This window comes from Ailuropoda melanoleuca, chromosome 16, assembly GCF_002007445.2.
Source record: "Ailuropoda melanoleuca isolate Jingjing chromosome 16, ASM200744v2, whole genome shotgun sequence".
Lineage (NCBI taxonomy): Eukaryota > Metazoa > Chordata > Mammalia > Carnivora > Ursidae > Ailuropoda > Ailuropoda melanoleuca.
In genome coordinates, this window is record NC_048233.1 from 84411277 (window position 1) to 84432049 (window position 20773).

A 20773-nucleotide genomic window follows, 5' to 3' on the forward strand; every position below is an offset into this window, starting at 1 on the left:
AGTCTTCCAATTGTCCCATTCTGGTTTTACCTCCTTCAATCCAAAGACAGTGCCACCAGGGTGATCCTTCCAAAATGCAGATAAAATCATTCCCCACTTATATCTTCAATGCAAATCATGCTGGGATGAAAATCTGGAAAGTTGTACATATAAGGAAGGATGCTGTTTGTAATAGGGGAAAATCGGAAATAAGTTGGAATACTCAACAACAGGAAATTGGTTATGGCAGCTAAGATGAATCTAAACAACAAAACACAACATAGCCACTAAAGTACTGCTAGTGAATACTTAGTGACAAGGGTTCGATTTATGTTGCTAAGCAAATGAGTTGGGAACAGCACAATATACACAATCAAGAACCTACTTTCGTATTGAACAGGCAACACAATAGTCTATAAAGCAGAGGATGGCAAACATTTTCTGTAAGGAGCCAGATAGTAAATATGTTAGGTTTTGTGGACCATATCCCAGGCACAACTATTCAGTCTTAATGTGAAAATCCTCATAGATAAAATGTAAATGGTGAGTATTTGAGCCTCATAATTTTCATGCGTCAGAAAGTATTCTTCTTTTGATGTTTTCCCAGCCATGAACAAATATAAAAACCATCCCATTTGCTGTAGGAAAACCAGCAGAGGGTTGGATTTGGCCCACAGGCCAGTTTGCCCACCCCTGGTCTACAAAACAATCAACCAAAATGTTCACTGTAGACATTTTCTCGTGATGATCTGAGATCATACTTTTCTCCCCTTTATCTTGGTCTGTTTTGGGAAGACAGTTTCCTCCCACATAACTGTTTGGCTCATCCCTTCACCCTTTTCTAAAGCTTTACTCAAATAATACACTTACAGCCAGGCTTGCCCTGTGTACTCTGTTTAAAACTGCAACCTCGCCCAAAAGAGACGGCTCCTTTGGCTTGCACTTTTGTGTGTGTGTGTGGGGGGGGGGGGTTTCTCATAACACGTATCACTTTTTCATATACTAAATAATTTAATTTTAAATATACTTGTGATCTATACCTTTTTCCTCCCAACCCCCAAGAGGTCAGGCTTCTTTACCATATTCACTAACGTATTACAGGCTCCTAGAACAATGCCTGGCAGATGCTAGAGGATCACTAAATATTTGTTGAATGCATGCACGAATATTATTTTTAAAATTAGAAACCTAATATACAAAACAAGCCGAAACATCTGAACCCCCATCCCCAAGAAAGGAAGTCCACAAACTGCCAGGCACAAGGTCCGTTCGCAGTCTGGCCCACTTCTCCAGCCTCCCACTCCCCCCAGACCCGCCCCCGGCGCCAAGCACGCGCAGTTCCTCCCGGCGACGCCTCCTGCTGCCACTAGGAGACGCCCGAGCCCGGCCGTCCTCGAAGTACAAACCTTGTCCCACGTGATCCGCGCCGTATCCATGTGACCGGCGTCGCACCCGGTGGGCGTCACGTGACGGACTCCGCTTTCCTCCAATCGTTGTGCGCGTTTAGGGGATTCCTCCCCGGACTCGGGCCGAAACTTAAAACACCCCACTCTCCCGCCAGCCAAACGGCACGGCCGCCTGCTTCCAGCTGGGCAGGGGTGTCTCTCAAAAGTCTTCTTCTAAGGCCGCTTCAGGAGGCGCAGGCCTACAGCGCGTTCAGTCCCGGAAGTGACGTCCCCCAGAGGGGCCGGAAGTGGCAGTGGAGGGAGGGAAGATGGCGGAGGTGGTGAGTCCGGTGCCCGGGGCGGGGCGGAGGGAGCCAGGGGAGGTGGGTAGAACCCGAGGCCCCCCAGTAGCCGACCCTGGCGCCGCGCTGTCTCCCCAGGGGGAGATAATCGAGGGCTGCCGCCTGCCCGTGCTTCGGCGGAACCAGGACAACGAAGATGAGTGGCGTGAGTGACGTCGGGGGGCGGGGCTAAGGAACCTGAGGGCGAGGGGCGGGAGGGAGTCAACCGAACCCTCGGGAGGGGGTGGGGCCTCTATAATCCTGGGGCGGGCGGGGCGCAGATACCCAGGAGGGGCGTGGCTTTCTGCCGTTCGGATAGACAGGGCGGGGCTTGGAGAGGGGGCGGCACTTGGTGACTAAAGGGGGTTCGGGCGAAAGCTTCCAAGTGCTGGGGTTTAGGAATCCGGCCTGGGGTTGGGTGGAGATCAGGTCTTGGGAGGGTGGATTCTCATCGTCTGGCTCAACTAAGGCTCCCGCCTGTGTTGTTCCCACAGCCCTGGCCGAGATCCTGAGCGTGAAGGACATCAGTGGCCGCAAGCTTTTCTACGTCCATTACATTGACTGTGAGTTTTGGGCTCGGGTGAGGTAGGGCTGCAGGGTGGGGTTGGGAGATAGCCTCTGGCATTCCTTCCTGAGCCATCCCCACTGCTGCAGTCAACAAACGCCTGGATGAATGGGTGACCCACGAGCGGCTGGACCTAAAGAAGATTCAGTTCCCCAAGAAAGAGGCCAAGACCCCCACCAAGAACGGACTTCCTGGGTCTCGCCCCGGCTCTCCAGAGAGAGAGGTGGTGAGTAGGTCCCCTGCTTCACCTTTTCTCTCCTGCCTCCTACTTTTCTCATCTCTTAGCCTCAGGGGCTTTTGGATGGGTAGAAGTCTGCACCCTTCCACTCTGGCTTCAGCTTGCAAAGGATGGGGGCCAAATTGTAGCTTCCAGAGTCCAGTAGCTGTTCCTATGTCCTTGAGAGGGCAGAGGGTGGGGCTTGATTACTCCACGTTGAGGGGCCCCTATTCCCCTTTCCCATCCCACCACCATCCCCACCCCAGAGGAAGACCCTGGACCTATCTCTACAGCCGGCCTCCGCCCAGGCCAGCGGGAAGACCTTGCCAATCCCGGTCCAGATCACACTCCGCTTCAACCTGCCCAAGGAGCGGGAGGCCATTCCCGGTGGCGAGCCTGACCAGCCGCTCTCCTCCAGCTCCTGCCTGCAGCCCAACCACCGCTCAACGGTACCCTCAGCAATTCCAGGGACCTTGCTTTCCTCGGAGGTCCCACCTTCTCTACCTTCTGACCCACCTTTCTTGGTTTCTCTCTGCAGAAACGCAAGGTGGAGGTGGTTTCACCAGCAACTCCAGTGCCCAGCGAGACAGCCCCAGCCTCAGTTTTTCCCCAGGTGAGTCCCCCAAACCCTTTTCTTCGTTTCGTCTCCCCTCTGGCAGCGCCTTTCAGGCTCCTCTCACCACACTCCATTCTGTTCTCACCATTTTACCTGCAGAATGGATCAGCCCGTAGGGCAGTGGCAGCTCAGCCAGGACGGAAGCGAAAATCAAATTGCTTGGGCACTGACGAGGTAGGTCTGGGGAAGAGGGAAGCTGGGTGAAAAGGAGGGAACAACGGCAGGATGGAGAGCTTAGTGATTGGTTTAAAAATAAACAAGAAGGGGCACCTGGCTGGCTCAGTCGGAAGAGCGTGCCACTCTCAATCTCAGGGTTGTGAGTCCGAGCCCCACCTTGGGGGTAGTGATTATTAAAAAACAAATAGACTTAAGAAAATAAGTAGATAAACAGGAGGTGGGTAGGCAATGATGGTTGTTGGTAGGCTTAGGATCCAGGGAGAGTTGGTTCAGGTCAGTCACTGGGTGGTCTTTTTCAAACTGCAATTAAGAACTTTCCTAGTTTCCTTTTATTTGGAAAGTGGGGAATATAATATAGTACCAGCCTCCCCTCCCCACCCCCATAGGGTGGTTGTTAGGTTTGAAAAAGGAAAGCTGTGGAAAGGTTACGCGAGCTGTCAGGTGTCCGGCTTGGGCTGTCTTCTGTAACCTGATGTGTTCTACTGGCCCTGGGCAGGACTCCCAGGACAGCTCAGATGGAATACCGTCAGCGCCACGCATGACTGGCAGCTTGGTGTCTGACCGGAGCCACGACGACATTGTCACCCGGATGAAGAACATCGAGTGCATCGAGCTGGGCCGGCACCGCCTGAAGCCGTGGTACTTCTCCCCGTACCCACAGGAGCTCACCACGTTGCCTGTCCTCTACCTCTGCGAGTTCTGCCTCAAATATGGCCGGAGCCTCAAGTGTCTGCAGCGTCACTTGGTACGAGGGGCCCCAGGGGCTGCTTTCCTACTACCCCCTACCCTGCCCCAGCCTCTGATCCTCCTTTCTTCCTCAGACCAAGTGTGACCTGCGACATCCTCCGGGCAATGAGATTTACCGCAAAGGCACCATCTCTTTCTTTGAGATTGACGGACGTAAGAATAAGGTCTGTAACTGAGGGGCAGCGGGGGTCACTGGCACTGGTGGTCTGGGGGAAGTTAAATGAGCAGCTCTCTCCCGCTCAGGAAAACCCTGAGCAGTCTGGTCAGCAGATCAGCTCATCCCGCTTTTGTTGATTTCCTGCCGTAAGGCAGGTGTTGAGGAATAAAGATGCCCAGTAATTAGACAAAGTCTCTGAGTTCACAGTCCGTGGACAAAACAGATTTGCCAACATCCCAGGGATAAGTGTCATGAAACAAAGGGTGGGTTATGAGGACCTGGAAAGGGCCAGCAAAGCTTCCCAGAGGAGGCGCTCTTTGATCCTTGACATAAAGGATAGGTGGGTAAGGGGATCCCAAGCAGTGGGGTTCTGAAGGGCAGGCGTGGATGTACAGATGGTGTGAAAGGTAGAGATCATTGTGGCTGAAAGGCAGAGAGGGTGAGGCAGGCTCTTCCAAGAGAGCTCAGATGGTGAGAAGGTGGTCAGGGGAAGAGTAGAGGTCACTGCAGGTTTGGGGCTTCAAACCTGCCTTAGTCTGTGGCTGTGGGAAGGAAGAAGGGAGTCATCTGGATGCACTGTTAAGACTGTGAGACCATTCTGGGGGCACAGAAGGCAATGAGGGAGAAGCAGGCATCTTGAACCGCAGGGGAGATCTCTGGCTTGGGTGCTGAGGAAGCTGGAGGCAAAGATGCTGCTTTCACACTGTTCTTACGTGTGGACTTTGGCGTCCAGATGGCAGTGCCCAGCAGCTGGTTAAAAAGCCATGTCTGACATGCAGGAGAACATACATGTAGAGGTAAAGCAAAGCAGCAAGATTAATCATTTTGCTGGGGCGACCCCTAAGGCTGTTACTTTCAATTTCAGAATATCTTCTCTGCATCATAGGCTAGATCAGTCTCCTATAGGTGTGACTGCAGGCGGGAGAGCGTTGTGGGTTTTTTTTTTTTTTTTTAAAGATTTTTTTAAAATTTCTTTATTCGACAGAGATAGAGACAGCCAGCGAGAGAGGGAACACAAGCAGGGGGAGTGGGAGAGGAAGAAGCAGGCTCATAGCGGAGGAGCCTGATGTGGGGCTCGATCCCATAACGCCGGGATCACGCCCTGAGCCGAAGGCAGATGCTTAACCGCTGTGCTACCCAGGCACCCCCGTTGTGGGTTTTGACAGGCAGATTCCTAGACTGTCACCAGGGGAGAGCTGCTTTCCAAAACCTTGGCAGAGTCTGCCTTCCTCGAGACATGCCACCATCTGTTGACTGTTGTTGCTACACAGACGGCAGTAGAAGCCCCCCCCCCCGCGAAGGATTTAAGTGGAGGTATGGGGAACAGGGGTAAACCTGCCCCAGCCCCCAGCAAGGGATCTAGCTGGTCAGACACTACCCCGGAGCTGGTACACGGGTGCCTTGACACTGAGAAGTCATCCTGCCTGAGCGGCAGGGACAGCCCGGCTGATGGAATGGGTCAGGCCCCAGGGAGGAAGGCCCTTCACCGATCAGCATCGGGTAAAGAAACAAAACAGCCACATTTAAGACAGGGGACCCAGAGTGGTGACAGGCGTTTTCCTTTGCAGAGTTATTCCCAGAACCTGTGTCTCTTGGCCAAGTGTTTTCTCGACCACAAGACATTGTACTATGACACAGACCCCTTCCTCTTCTATGTCATGACAGAGTATGACTGCAAGGGCTTCCACATCGTGGGCTACTTCTCCAAGGTGAGCACTCACCCGGATCCTCTCTCAGCTCTGCCCCGAGCTGTGTCCCCCCACCAACTCACCCACCCCCGTTTTCCAGGAGAAGGAATCGACAGAAGACTACAACGTGGCCTGCATCCTGACCCTGCCTCCCTACCAGCGCCGCGGCTACGGCAAGCTGCTGATCGAGTTCAGTGAGTATCTGCCCTCTCGTCCAGGGGCGGGTACCTGCAGGCCCAGCTGGGGGGGCCAGCGCTGCCATCCTGCCTCCCCTATACACGTGCTAGGTTGCTGTGACTGTCAGCCCTGCCACCGCAGGAGATGGCCAGAAAGAAAGCTGGGACTCTCCCAAGGTTTTTGCCCTGCTCAGGGTGACTGCCCTGCTCATCTGGGCGAGGTTTTCAGCCCCTTACTCTTCCTTGGCTAAGGTTCTAAGCACCACCCAACTTTTCCCAACTCTGATTCCTATGCTCCCACCCGGGGCCCTGGGCAGAAGCCAGGTGAGCCCCTGTTGCTCATCGGTCTGGTTCTGGCCCATCCAACAAATTCCTGAGTGAGGAGCTGTGCGCCATTTCCCTAGCTGTGGCCTGAGCCTTGCAGACAGTGGATGTTCACAATGCTGTTGACTCAGCAAAAACAAGGAAGCACTGACACGTATGGCTTTGGCCTCTGCTCCTTGGATTCAGGCAGGTCCGTCTCGTGAAGCCCACGAGGGACTCTGCCCCTTCATACATGAACTCTTCGGTGTCCCCCAACTGCAAGGCCCCCTTCTGCTTCCCAGCAGCTTTCCCCACTCCATTCAGTTCACCACTCATGGAATCCTTGGGATAACTAAGCTCTGACCTGGGAGACAGGAGGGAGCCTGAGCTGTTTGGTGAAGACACAGAGGCTTGACTTGATCAAGGTCATGGTCCATTTGATGAATTTTATTAATGGAATGAGGCCAAGATGGGGTCCCATCCTCAAGAAACCCACAGTTTGGTAGAGTGGGCACTTAAAAGAAAATGAATCTAAGCCTTTAAGGTCAAACGTCAGTGGAGACAGGAATCAGACAAGGTCACCAACGTGATGTGCTCAGTTCTGCCCAGCCGGAGCGGACAGGTGCACCAGAAGTGCCCACTGCAGGCAGTTCTTGAGGGCAGGTCGATGTTCACTGGGGAGGGGCTGGGAGCTCCCTGCTAAGGCGAGTGTGGCCTCCAGTTGATCTGTCAGGACATGCACTGGAGGGCCCAGCAAAGTTGAGGAGGAACCCAGGTGTGCCCCCTTCCTCTTCCGTGCTGCGTTCCTCTAAAGCAGCCGCCTCTGTCCCTCTCCCCACCAGGCCGCTCCGCGGAAGTTGCAGGAGGCTGGGCCAGACTGGCTGATAAAGATTGGGAAGGGCGGGCAGAAAGGGCTGTGACCTAATGTAATTATGACTGAGGGTGAAGAAGGGCTTCTAGAAGTAATGGAGACACCCTAGGACCCTGAAGGAGGGAATAAAGACTCTGCCAAGAGACACGAAGCCATATAAGGTTTTGCAGGGCCTGAGGGACTCACTGGGAACTGTCTGCCAGTGGCCAGTAGTCCGCAGGGTAGAGGAGGGCAGAGCAGTCAGAGAACCCCTGGAGAGGTCAGTTACCTGCTGAGGAATGGCTGCCCTCTGACCTGGGAAGTGCACTGGTGCCTCTCCTTGCCTTCTGTCAACACCTAGTCGGGCCATTGCGCCTCGGGTCACAGCTAGGGGGACTGATCTGACTGCAAATCCAAACGTCCTCAGGCCTAGACCCCACGTGGGGTTTGCCGTCCCTTCTCACAGACCCAGGCAGGGTCTGGTATGATGAAAATCAGAGGCACTTGCCTTTTGTGTCATTTTCTGTGCACTCCCCTGGCTCCGAGTACTCTTCCAGGTGGAGTCTTGCTGCTCCCGTCAGTACCCTCCACAGCACAGAGATGAAGAGCGAATGCTCATTAGTTCTCTACAGGGAGACAGACGCAGCAGACAAGCCCCACGTGCCAGGTCACAGAACTCCCACGTGGCAGGGCCGAGATGGGAAGCAGACAGTTCACTTCTGTAACTCCTGTTCTGAAACGTTGGTTGCACAAAGGTGTGATCCCTTACCCTTCCTGCTCCCTTGCTGTAGGCTATGAACTCTCCAAAGTGGAAGGGAAAACGGGGACCCCTGAGAAGCCCCTCTCAGACCTTGGCCTCCTATCCTACCGGAGCTACTGGTCCCAGACCATCCTGGAGATCCTGATGGGGCTGAAGTCAGAGAGCGGGGAGAGGCCACAGATCACGATCAAGTGAGCCCAGCCCTACCTCCCACCCTGGGGGTGCATGGCATGGCTCGTCCTCACGCCTGGGGTTCCTGGGGGCTTGGGGCAGAGGTGAAGGCCTCCAGAGGACCTGATCTTTGCCCTCCCACAGCGAGATCAGTGAAATCACCAGCATCAAGAAGGAGGATGTCATTTCCACCCTGCAGTACCTCAACCTCATCAACTACTACAAGGTAGGGAGGCAGGCGGGGAAGACAGGCGTGTGTCGGGCTGCCGAGTGCGGGCCCCGCGTGGGCTGACCCCCTGGGCCCATCTCCCACCCAGGGCCAGTACATCCTCACGCTGTCAGAGGACATCGTGGACGGACACGAGAGAGCTATGCTCAAGCGGCTCCTTCGGATCGACTCCAAGTGTCTGCACTTCACTCCCAAGGACTGGAGCAAGAGGGGAAAGTGGTGACCCGATGCCGTGCACAGCAGCGGCAACAAAGTAGAACTGGAGCTGGCAGCACATCCCACCCCTAGCGGGCCCCACGAGAGGCACACCAAGGGAGGTGGGGCTGAGGACAGCTCCATAAGGAGAGGACAGGCCTGATAGGGGCTGGCTGGTGCCCAGCACCGAGGTGAGCTCAGGGCTCGGGTCAACTCCAGGGTCAGCTGGCTGCAGGTCTGGGCCTGCTATGAACCAGGGACTGGACGGAGCCAGGCAGCTGTGTACAGCGAGATGGGGGGGGTGGGTGCACTCTGTACAGAGGGCCAGTGGCTGTAAAAATTTCTATTGTAAAGTAGGAGTTGTGGGGGTTGGGTACTGGCTGCAGAATTCTGGCCTCTCTTGCCCTCACTGCCCCCCCACCCCGGCAATAAATTGTTTCTATAGGCCCAGAGCCATGAAAGTTTCTTCTGGGAGAAGGGGCAGTGCTAGCTTAGGGACTCCTCCCAAGGTGCCCCACAAACTCACAGGTGCTGTGAAGAGCATGTTTATTGGGGGTCATGGAATCCGTGGTTCCAAAATGAAGAGCTGGTTTATTGGGGTGAAGGGAGTGGGTGGCTTTCAATGTCAAGTTCCGGTTCTCAGTCTTCAGGCACCTGTGCGTGAATCTGCAACAGGAGTCACCTCTACCATTGGATTTTGGACACAGAGTGACTGGGTGGCGCACATGTTCTAGGAGGGACCTGGCTACTCAAAATGATAGCCCCTTCTATACAGTTCAGAGGTGGGGAAGCCACACTGCCCCCGACCATTCTGATCCTCCATTCAGACCCAGGCTCCATCTGGCCCATTGTACTCCCCAGCCCTGAAGCCCCAAATCCACTCGGGCAAGATTCTGGATAACCCATGAAGTAATGGATGGGGCTGGAAGAATGAGGGCCATCCCCCTACTCACCGCTGCAGCCAGGCTGGGCCAGGTTAGGGCCCCGCGCACTTTGGCGTCCGGACCGGGGATTGTCTCCAGGCCCCACAGCATGAAGCGGCTGAAACTGGCGGTGGCTCCGATAAATTGGTCCTGGGGAACGGGCCTGGCTCAACATCGGGGCCACCAATGCCGCCCGCACCTCCCTCCAGCTCTGTCCCCCGTGCTCACAAAGTCTCGCTCCAGCGCCTCAGGGGGTTCCGCCAGCTCCTGCTCCTCTCGCTCGTCATTCCATGAATCCTCCGAGAAGTCCTTCCCCACCAGCACCTCTCCCTTTTCTTCCATCACCATCACGTATCCCACGAGGCCCGGCGGCACCACCACCTCCTCGCCCCGTAGTCTACGGCCCCGAAACGACACTTCGAGTCCTGTAGGAGGCAGGTGCAGAGCCTCGGTGAGGGCCCCATTCAGGCCTTGCGGGGCAAGCCCCTTGGAACCCTCCCGCCCCCTCTAGTGGACCACGATCCCCAGGAGCCCTCGAGCCGCTCCTCACCGAGGAGAGTGCGGCGGGGGCGCGGGGGCTGCCGGGAGCCGTAGTCCGGCAGTGAGCTCTCACCATCGGGACCCTGGCGCATGGCTGGGGTGAAGAAGCGCTCCACCGGGGCGGGCCCATTAACCAGAACCTCGCAGGGCAGAAGGTGCAGCGTGGCGAGGGCGGCGTCGCGCAGCGTGCCGGGGCGCAAGTGGACGCGGCACTTCTCTACCGCCTTCTCGTCGCTACTTTCCATCCTCCGCCGCGATTCCGCCGCTCGCGGGCCAAGGCCAAAGCTGGCGCGTAAAACGCGCGGAGCCTGTCGGGAGGCCGGGAACGATCAGCGCAGAGCCTCTTGGGAGGTGTAGTTCTTCCCTGAGGCTCCTCCGAGGCTCTGCGAGCCCCGCCTCTCTGTGTTCAAGTCCCCGTCTTTTCTTCTTGAAAATGTTTTTCAGTGGTACGTTCATATTGTAAAAAATTAAAACCATTCCTAAAAATACTTTTTAAAATGTTATTGGTAGGGAGAATTGTTTGTGTGTTTAACGGGGACATCAACCCTTCTTCAAATGCATTGGAGATATTTTATCGGAGTTTGTGGTTTGTTTTCCAAACTATGACTTTAATTTTTTGTGGTAGATTTATCAACCTTTTCTTCTTATGTCTTTTTTGTTTTCGCAATACTATTTGTTTTGTGGGTTCTTAATTCTAACGTTTATTAGATATATTTTGTTAGATATATTTTGTCAAGTTCTTTTATAAAACAAGCACATATAAAACTGGCAATTAACGTGACAATTGCATTTAATTTAGGTTTGAGAAAGTGAAACACACCTCCAGACATCCAGGTGCTGTGCGTGATGTTCTGTTAAACACGAACAATTTCACAGAACATCAACGTCGGACGAAGTCACTCTGTGACGTGCAGGATGAAGACAAAAACAAGATCACTCTATAATCATGTGAACATCGACAAAGACAGGAACATTGTCCAAACCACGAAAATGATGAAACATCCCTCCATCTTGGGTAATATAAGTGACATTTACCAATTACAGCTTTAGCTTTTGTCTAGGTAAGATTTGTTAACATATCCCATCCTAGAAATACTCCCACTTCCTGGCAGTATCCAATCCAGAGAAAAACTATGGCTTTCTTAAACCCTCCCCCAAATCACCTAGCACAAGCCCAAATCCTATAAATCCTTCCTAAACACCCTTTTACTGAGATACCCAACAGTGCAAGAGTAATAAACCCATTTGTTCAACTACAGATGTGTTCCTGGTATCTTTGGCTGGAGGATATTAACAGATTAGAGAGTCCTGCTTTAGTTTTCTATCAAGAATAAGATACATAATACTATTTATTCATGTCTCCTTTTACGTCTGTCTGTGCCATTATGAAGTTCTTTATATATTATAGTTACTACATATTTTAAATTTATTCCTAGATAGTTTTTGTTTCTGGTATAAATTAGATTTTTTTTCCATTTTATTATTATTTTTTAGAGACAGAGGGGTGGGGAGGGGCAGAGGGAGAGGGAGAGACTTTTTTAAGATTTTAATTATTTATGAGAGAGAGAGAGCGGGGGGAGCAGCAGAGGGAGAGGAACAAGCAGACTCCTCGATGAGCGCAGAGCTCGGCTTGATCTCATAACCCTTAGGTCAATACCTGAGCTAAAATCAAGAGTCAGTTGCTTAACAAACTGGGCCACCCAGGTGCCCCATTTTCCATTTTATTTTTAACCATTATTTAAAGCAGAGGTTGGCAAATCTCACATATGATCTCTGTCACACTCAACTTTGTCATTGTAGCATAAAAACAGCTATAAACAATATGCAAATAAATAAGCATGGCTGTCTTCCAGAAAAACTTTTTTGCAAAAACAAGAAGTGAGCTGGATTTGGTCGGCAGGCAGTTTTCAGGAAACTGTTGATTCTCACACATTAGTTCTTAAACCAGATAGATACTGAATTCTTCTGTTATTTCTAAGAGTTTTCATTTTATTTTCTTGCGTCTTCCAGAATTAGTCCTTCCACTTCCAAACAATGATAACTTTGCCTCCTCACTGCATTGTGTAATTTGCAGCATTTTTGAGCAGTTTCAGAACAATCTCACATTTACTAGTATCAGTGGACATCCTTTTCTGTTTACTGAAATTTTCACGGGAACGCTTTGCTATTTCACCAATAATCATGAAGCTGTTTTTTGGTTTGTTATACATTCTGGTTAAAGCTATACAACTAACTGTTTTTTTGTTTTTTTGTGGTTTTTTTAAAGATTTTATTTATTTATTGGACAGAGAGAGACAAAGCGAGAGAGGGAACACCAGCAGGGGGAGTGGGAGAGGGAGAAGCAGGCTTCCCGCCGAGCAGGGAGCCCAATGCGGGGCTGGATCCCAGGACTATGGGTTCTTGACCTGAGCCAAAGGCAGACGCTTAACAACTGAGCCACCCAGGCACCCCAATGCTATTAACTGTTTTTTAACTCAGGAGTAGATGTTGGATTTTATTTTTATATTTTTGGCTCTGCAACTTTCCCACAGTCTGGATTCTACTGATTGTGTTCCTAGGGTCATGGTCATCTGTCCTATATTTCCTGCAAATTAGTAGCAAGTTCTAGAAATTTCATCAGATTCTCTGGGGGGAGGAGGCAAGACTATTTCAAGGGGCTGGCATCTTTTTCTGTCAGGGGATACCTCATGTCTCTTCTCTGAGAGGTTAGCAGTCATGGATGATCACTGCCTAGATCCTTTCATTCATTAGGGGCTACAAGACTGATATTCTAAGTCCACCATTCTTGTTTTATTTTTTAAAGATTTTTAATTTATTCATTTGAGAGAGAGAGAAAGCGAACAAAAGGGGAGAGGGAGAAGCAGACTCCCCGCTGAGCTGGGAGCCCGGAGACATTGGGCTCAATCCCAAGACCTGGAGATCATGACCTGAGCCAAAGGCAGGCGCTTAACCATCTGAGCCACCCAGGTGCCCCCTAAGTCCACCATTTTTCTTTCACTGTCTATCATACTTCTATAAAGACAACTCCCCCTCATCAACTATCTGGTTGCCCCTTGGTACAGTGAGTATAAGAAGAGCGAAATAATTGCTAGATACTTTCCTTTTATTTCTGTTTTTAAAAATAATAAATGGTTTCCCTGGCATGCTCCAACTATGACCTTTTTTTAAAAAATTATCATTATTAAAGAGTAGATTTTTTAACATTTTGATATAATTTAGCTAATTGTAGTTATTATTCTTTTTAAAAAAAGATTTATTTGTTCTAGAGAGAAGCAGAGGGGTAGAAGGAGAGGGAGAGAGTCTTAAGCAGACTAGGCTGAGCAAGGAGCCTGACGCAGGGCTGGATCTCACAACCCTGAGATCAGGACCTGAGCCAAAACCAAGGGTCCTGCGCTTAACCGCCTGAGCCACCCGGGCATGCCGTGGTTATTATTCTTATCCATCCCCACATTGTCGCATCTTGCCAGTGCAAGCCTCTTCAAGTTAGCTCATGAGTCTTTTTATGTGAACTTTTTGAGTTTTTTACAGTTTTTTTTTTGCTTGTTTTCCAGAATCACAAGATGTTCCTGGCTCGTTTGTACCTCATTGTTCGTACATGTGTATCTGTTTCTTCTGCCCCTAGACTTGAATCATCCATTTCTACAAGGATCCCTGGTTTTCTTACTAGGAAACTGTATTTACTAAACCAATGTGAAATTTGATGTGCTCATTGCCACTAGATTGTTTCTAGATGTTTTCAGTGGACAAAGCTAGGAGATATGTAGATTTCTCTCTTAAAGGGAAAATACATCACAAGATCCTACTGTTACTTCTAGGACGACAGGGCTTTACTAACCTCACTGCTTGTACATTTGTATCCTGTTTTTCTCTTGCACTGAAAAATGCCAGTTCTCATCCACTTGGTTTCCCACTATATACGCAACAGTCTTGGAAGAAAAATAACAGCACCACAACTAACAATAACATTAATACACAGTTTAAGCATTTATTTTGTAGTTTCCTTTGTCCTTAACATATATTCCACTAGAGATATATATATATAATTCAATTACTGTTTTTAAAAGTCACTGAAATGGGGTGCCTGGGTGGCTCAGTCGGTTAAGCATCTGCCTTTGGCTCTGGTCATGAGCTCAGGGTCCTGGGATTGAGCCCCAACTTGTGCTCCCTGCTCAGCATGAGGTCTGCTTCCCCCTCTCCCTCTGCCCAACCCACCCCCTACTTGTGCTCTCTCTCTCTCAAATAAATAAAATCTTAAAAAAATAAATAAATAAAAGTCACTGAAACATTAGAAACATTGTTTATTCCTTTAAAATATTAGCCTAAATTGATGTACATTGAATTCAATTTCCTGATATTTTGTTGAGGATTTTTACACCTGTGTTCATGAGTGAGATTGATCCATAGCTTTCTTTTCTTGTATCTGGTTTTGGCGCTAGGGTGATGCTGACCTCATAGAATGAGTTTTGAAAGTATTATTACCTCTGCTTCTATTTTCTGGAAGAGATTATACAGAATTTTTGTTGTTCTTTCTTAAATGGGTTTTCACCACTAGAAGTCACCTGGGGAAACAACCAGGCCCGATGATTTCCTTTTTGGAAGGGTTATTAATTATTTTTTGTTGTTGTTCATTTTTATTTTTTTTTAAGATTTTTTTTTATTTATTTATTTGACAGAGATAGAGACAGCCAGCGAGAGAGGGAACACAAGCAGGGGGAGTGGGAGAGGAAGAAGCAGGCTCATAGCGGAGGAGCCTGATGTGGGGCTCGAACCCATAACGCCGGGATCACGCCCTGAGCTGAAGGCAGACGTTTAACCGCTGTGCCACCCAGGCGCCCCTGTTGTTCATTTTTAAATAGATTTTTATCTTTTTCAGATTTATCGCAGGATTATTGCTAAATTATAAGATATTTAAATTGTATATCATGATGATTTGATGTGTGCATACTCTGTGAGAGGGTTCCTCCCGTCCAGTTAATTAACACATCATCACCTCAGATGTTTATTGTTATAATTATGTTATATATTAATAATATATAATGGTATCTATGATACTTTATATACTTATTAATTATTGATTCAAATTCTTTAATGTATATAGGCCTATTCAGATAATCTATTTTTCTTTTTTTTTTTTTTAAAGATTTTATTTATTTATTTGACAGAGAAACAGCCAGCGAGAGAGGGAACAAGCAGGGGGAGTGGGAGAGGAAGAAGCAGGCTCCCAGCGGAGGAGCCTGATGCGGGGCTCAATCCCAGAACACTGGGATCACGCCCTGAGCCAAAGGCAGACGCTTAACGACTGAGCTACCCAGGCGCCCCAGATAATCTATTTTAATTTGTGTAAGTTTTCTTACTTTACATCATCCAAGGAATTGGTCCTTTAAGTTATCAGACTGCAGACAAAGTGTTGTTTGTAATATTCCTTTATTATCCCTTTAATGGCCATGGGATCTGTAGTGATGACCCCTCTTTCATTTCTGGCATTAGTAATTTGTGTCTTCTCTCTTTTCTTCTTAATCTGGCTAGAGGCTTATTGATCTTTCCATAAAATCAGCTTTTGGTTTCACTGATGTTCTCTGTTGATTTCCTGCTTTCATTTCATTAATTTCTGCTCTAATTGTTGTTATTTTTTCCCCTTCGCTTGCTTTACGCTTATATTACTCTTCCTTCTCTAGTTTCCTAAAGCCGGAGCTTAGACGATTGATTCTTAGAGCTTTCTTCTTTTCTAATATATGCATTCAATACCATAAACCTCACTCTAAGTGTAACTTTCACTGAATCCCACAGATTTTTGACAAGTTATATTTTATTTTCATTTAGTTCAAGATATTTTAAGTTTTCTCTTGAGACTTCCTTGATCCATGTGTTATTTAGAAGGGTGTTGGTTAATCTCCAACTATTTGGGAATTTTCCTGCAATCTTTCTGTCATTGATTTCTAGTTTAATTCCACTGTGGTCAAAGAACAGATTTCTATTCTTCTAAATTTGTTAAGGTGTGTTTTATGGTCCCAAATGTGGTCTTTCTTGGTGAATGTTCCACTGCACTTGAGAAGAACATGTAGTCTGCTGCTGTTGGAGGCAATATTCTATAATCTATAGAAGTATTCTATAATTAAATCCAGTTGATTCACAGTACTGTTCAGTTCAACTACAGCATTACCGATTTTCTGCCTGCTTGATCTGGCAGTTACTGATAAAAGGGTGTCAAAGTCTCCCACAGGCAGTGCATTTGTCTATTTCTCCTTTCAGTTCTATCAGGTTTTTGCCTCATATGTTTGTTGTTGTTGTTTTTTTTAAAGAGAGGGAGTGGGGAAGGGTAGAGAGAGAGGGAGAGAGAGAATCTTAAGCAGGCTCCACACCCAGCACAGAGCCCGATGCAGGGCTCAATCTCATGACCCTGAGATCATGACCTGAGTCAAAATTGAGAATCAGACACTTAACGGACCAAGGCACCCAGGCGCCCCCGCCTCATACGTTTCAATGCTCTGTTGTTAGGCACATCACATACACATTAGGGATTGTTAGGTCTTCTTGGAAAATTGACCCCTTTATCTTTCTATAATGCCCCTCTTTATCCCTGATAATTTTCCTTGTCTGAAGCCTGCTTTGTCTGAAATTAACACAGCTAGTCCAGCTTTCTTTGGATCAATGTCAGCGTGGTATATCTGTCTTCACCCCTTTACTATTACTCTCTCTGTGTCTTTATATTTAAAGTGGTTCTCTTGTAGACAACATATAGTTGGGTCTTTTTTTTTTTTAATCCATGCTGACAGTCTCTGTCTTTTAATTGGCGTACTCACAATAAAAATGATTATCAATATGGTTGGATTACTATGAATGATGTTTTCAGTGTTTTATTTGTGGCACTTTTTAAAAAAATCTTCCCCTTTCTCTGTATTTATTTATTTATTTATTTATTTATTTATTTATTTATTTACGATTTTATTCTTTGGGGTGCCTGAGTGGCCTAGTCGGTTGGGCATCCTACTCTTGGTTTCAGCTCAGGACATGGTCTCAGGATCATGGGATCCAGCTCTGTGTCGGGCTCCATGCTGAGCACAGTCTGCTTGGGTTTCTCTTTATCTTTTCCGCTGCCCCTCAAAGCTCCCCCCTCTCTCTCAAATAAATAAATAAATCTTTTTTTTTTTAAAAAAAGACTTTATTATTCTTTTTTTAAGGTAATCTCCATACCCATCGTGGGGCTTGAACTTGAACTTACAACCTTGAGATCAAGAGTCACACGTTCTGGGGCACCTGGGTGGCACAGCGGTTAAGCATCTGCCTTCGGCTCAGGGCGTGATCCAGGCATTGTGGGATCGAGCCCCACATCAGGCTCCTCCGCTATGAGCCTGCTTCTTCCTCTCCCACTCCCCCTGCTTGTGTTCCCTCTCTCACTGGCTATCTCTATCTCTGTCAAATAAATAATAAATAAAATAAAATAAAATAAAATCTTTGAAAGAGTCACACGTTCTACTGACTGAGCCAGCCAGGAACCCCTGCCTTCTCTGCCTTTAATTGGCATTTTATATGACTCCATTTTCTCTCCTCTCTTAGTGTATCAATTATACTTAAAAATTTTTTTATTTGTTGCCCTAGTGTTTGCAGTATATGTTTATATTTCATCTAAGCCTGCTTTCAAATAACACTATACCACTTCCAGGAAGTGCAGACACCTTGTAACAAAGCATTCCCAGTGTCTGCTTGTACCATTCCCTTGTTATATTGCTGCCATTCATTTCAAGCTGCCCTGTAATTCTTGAAGCTAACTGTTCATACCCCCCAAGATCCCACTTCTGCTTTGCTGTCACGTTCCCTGCTTACTAGGTATTTGACCTCATGGGTAGTTCTCTACGACCAACTGAGGAATAAAAAGCCCAAGCCGAGCTTACAGATGGCTTACATCGAAAGCTGGTACCAACCGGACATAGAATATGTGTCGTCACAGCCCATGGGGGCCAGAAGGAGAGGTGGACGGCTAGTTATCCACTTGGTCTAGAAAGACGATGACCAGCAGTCTGGCTCCACATCAAGATTTCTCCACCTTGGGGCGCCTGGGTGGCACAGCGGTTAAGCGTCTGCCTTCAGCTCAGGGCGTGATCCCGGCGTTATGGGATCGAGTCCCACATTCGGGCTCCTCTGCTATGAGCCTGCTTCTTCCTCCCCCACTCCCCCTGCTTGTGCTCCCTCTCTCGCTGGCTGTCTCTATCTCTGTCGAATAAATAAATAAAATCTTTAAAAAAAAAAAAAAAAGATTTCTCCACCTTGACACGACGGACATTTGGGGCTGGATAATTCTTGTCGTGGGGGCTGACCAATGCGTTATAGGATGTTTTAGCAGCATCCCTGGTCTCTATACACCCGATGCCATAGCAGCGCCCCTCCCCCAGTCCCCTACAGTTGTGACAACCAAAAATGTCTCCATCTATTGCTACGTGACTCTTAGAAAATGAGACCATCCCTGGTTGAGAACCGCTGCTCTACAGTGATTCATGGTGGAAACGAAAGGTCAGGCCGATGTTCTGGGACATGGAAAGAATGTGATTAGAAATTTGGTGGCTCAGGGGCGCCTGGGTGGCACAGCGGTTAAGCGTCTGCCTTCGGCTCAGGGCGTGATCCCGGCGTTATGGGATCGAGCCCCATGTCAGGCTCCTCTGCTATGAGCCTGCTTCTTCCTCTCCCACTCCCCCTGCTTGTGTTCCCTCTCTCGCTGGCTGTCTCTATCTCTGTCAAATAAATAAATAAAATCTTTAAAAAAAAAAAAAAGAAATTTGGTGGCTCAGATCACTATGTTGTTTGTATACCTGAAACTAATATAATAGTGTTTGCCAGTAATACCTCAATAAATTAAAAAAAAGAAAAAAAGAAAAAGAAAGAAACTTAGTGGGGTGCCTGGGTGGCAGCACCCGAATCTTGGTGTCAGCTCAGGTCTGATCTCAGGGTTTTGAGATGGAGCCCGGCCTTGGGCTCTGCATTCAGCTCGGAGTCTGCCTGGATTTCTCTCACCCTCGTCCTCTGCCCCTCCCTGCCGCTGCGCACTCTCTTTCTCTGAAATAAATAAATAAATCTTAAAAAAAAAACGAAGAAAATAAACTTAGTGGCAAAGAGGTCTAATAAAGAGGTATGTGCATAGGCTTCTCGGAATGGGGTCAGTATAATGTTGTATCTCCTGGATAAGGGTGTAGAAGGCGACATGTCAGAGCCCGATAGGCTCGTGAAAAAAAGTTGTCATGGGCCAGGGATGGAGACTGCAAAGTGAGCTCAACAATAGGAATTTCCCTCCAGCAAAGCTAATCTGACCATTGCCACAGATAAATGCCTCACGGTCCAAAAGGAGAGACCTGCACTGAATTCCCGGTAGAGCAGAATCTCTTCCAAGAGATCAGCGAGACACTCAGTTTCAGTTTGATGACATCGTATTGCCTCTACGACGGAGGTGGCAGAAATTCCTCTCCATGATCTGCTTATTCTGGAAATGGCTTTGCTAATGAACATATCTTTCTAGCGTCAGGCAGCTGTCCTATAGGATATGGCATGTCCTTATCCTAATGGTATCTACGAATTTTCATCGATAGTGGTAACTGAGTGATGACATGGAGAGGTCAATGTCATGGAGAGAAAAGCTCAATGTTACTTACAGTTCTGCTGGAGACAAGAGCACAGCACGCCGCACAGGGCCATGTGGGGCAGCACCGGAGCTGACCAGGAGTCAGAGAGGAGTGAAGGGAAGGCATACGTCACTGCCTTTTTCGGGGCTTCTGTGGAAAAGTCAAGGCAGGGAAGGGTAAACAGCTTAGGATTGGCTAGTTTGAATACTTCTGGTGGACTTTGGGGCATAGGGATTGTCCCCAGGTGCCTGGTACCAGGGCTGATCTAGGGCAAGGGAATATTGGCGTGGCATTTGAGAGGGAAATGGAGGAGGTGGTTCACGGTGCGGGCTCTGGATCACAGGGGACATGTAAACAACTTCAGCTGGTGTTGAGCCGAAGTCATCTGCTTAGCCCACTGAGCCACCCAGGTGCCCCCCTTTGCACATGTTTTGATTGGGTTGTTTGTCTCTTTGTTGTTGAATTGTAATAGTTCTTGATATATGTGGATACTATATCCTTATCAGATATATAATTTGCAAATGTTTTCTCCCATTCTGTGGGTTGTCTTTTCACTTTCCTGATTGTGTCCTTTGATGCACAAATTGTAGAATTTTTGATGAAGGGGCGCCTGGGTGGCTCAGTCGTTAAGCGTCTGCCTTCGGCTCAGGGCGTGATCCCAGGGTCCTGGGATCGAGCCCCGCATCAGGCTCCCTTCAGCGGGAAGCCTGCTTCTTCCTCTCCCACTCCCCCTGCTTGTGTTCCCTCTCTCGCTGTGTCTCTCTCTGTCAAATAACTAAATAAATCTTTAAAAAAAAAAAGAATTTTCAATGAAGTTCAGCTTACCTATGTTGCTGCTTATGGTTTTAGTGTCTTATCTAAGAATCCATTGCCAAGTCCAAGGTCATGAAGATTTACCCCTATCTTTTCTTCTGTTTTATAGCGTTAGCTCTTACATTTAGGTCTTTGATCCATAGTCAGTTAATTTTTGCCTTAGAAATTGCATATGAATTTTAGGATCAGCTTTTCTGTTTCTGAAAAAAAAAAAAAAAAGACCATCCAGACTGTGATACAAGGATTGCACTGAACTTGTAGATAATTTGGGGGAGTATTACCCTCTTAACAATATTCAGCCTTTTGCTCCGTAAACATGGATGCCTTCCCATTATT

At 48.3% G+C, this 20773-nt stretch overlaps 2 protein-coding genes across 9 annotated transcripts; one reads left to right on the forward strand and one right to left on the reverse strand.

Moving 5' to 3' along the window:
* Positions 1 to 1568: 1568 nt before the first annotated feature.
* Positions 1569 to 9002, forward strand: KAT5 (lysine acetyltransferase 5). 5 transcript variants are annotated; one of them, XM_011221567.3, is made up of 14 exons: positions 1569 to 1705; positions 1805 to 1871; positions 2200 to 2268; positions 2360 to 2496; positions 2754 to 2936; positions 3026 to 3100; positions 3203 to 3277; positions 3777 to 4025; positions 4102 to 4191; positions 5753 to 5893; positions 5973 to 6066; positions 7993 to 8152; positions 8277 to 8358; positions 8450 to 9002. In XM_011221567.3, exons 1-14 carry the CDS (start codon positions 1694 to 1696, stop codon positions 8582 to 8584), a joined length of 1569 nt encoding a protein of 522 aa, XP_011219869.1. In that variant the 5' UTR covers positions 1569 to 1693; the 3' UTR covers positions 8585 to 9002. The 5 variants fall into 5 exon arrangements, with proteins under 5 accessions (XP_011219869.1, XP_002916681.1, XP_002916682.1 ...); XM_002916635.4 differs by having other exon boundaries at positions 2781 to 2936; XM_002916636.4 differs by lacking the exon at positions 2754 to 2936.
* On the reverse strand, positions 6778 to 10425 carry RNASEH2C (ribonuclease H2 subunit C). 4 transcript variants are annotated; one of them, XR_004621410.1, is made up of 5 exons: positions 10093 to 10425; positions 9708 to 9904; positions 9510 to 9629; positions 7710 to 7934; positions 6778 to 7092 (listed from the first exon to the last, which is right to left on the reverse strand). XR_004621410.1 is itself a non-coding variant. In XM_034645997.1 (4 exons), exons 1-4 carry the CDS (start codon positions 10262 to 10264, stop codon positions 7779 to 7781), a joined length of 645 nt encoding a protein of 214 aa, XP_034501888.1. In that variant the 5' UTR covers positions 10265 to 10425; the 3' UTR covers positions 6778 to 7778. The 4 variants fall into 4 exon arrangements, 2 of the variants coding, with proteins under 2 accessions (XP_034501888.1, XP_002916680.1); XR_004621409.1 differs by having other exon boundaries at positions 6778 to 7232; XM_034645997.1 differs by having other exon boundaries at positions 6778 to 7934.
* Positions 10426 to 20773: the final 10348 nt, after the last annotated feature.

Bases quoted from the DNA above. Each gene is read 5' to 3' on its own strand.
- KAT5 (XM_011221566.3), top strand. From the start codon at position 1,694: ATGGCGGAGGTGGTGAGTCCGGTGCCCGGGGCGGGGCGGAGGGAGCCA. The intron at 6,067-7,992 runs GTGAGTATCTGC...CCCTTGCTGTAG, and splicing joins CAAGCTGCTGATCGAGTTCA to GCTATGAACTCTCCAAAGTG. The intron at 8,153-8,276 runs GTGAGCCCAGCC...GCCCTCCCACAG, and splicing joins AGGCCACAGATCACGATCAA to CGAGATCAGTGAAATCACCA.
- RNASEH2C (XM_034645997.1), bottom strand. From the start codon at position 10,264: ATGGAAAGTAGCGACGAGAAGGCGGTAGAGAAGTGCCGCGTCCACTTG. The intron at 9,905-10,092 runs GTGAGAGCTCAC...TGCCTCCTACAG, and splicing joins CATGCGCCAGGGTCCCGATG to GACTCGAAGTGTCGTTTCGG. The intron at 9,630-9,707 runs GTGAGCACGGGG...CCCGTTCCCCAG, and splicing joins AGGCGCTGGAGCGAGACTTT to GACCAATTTATCGGAGCCAC.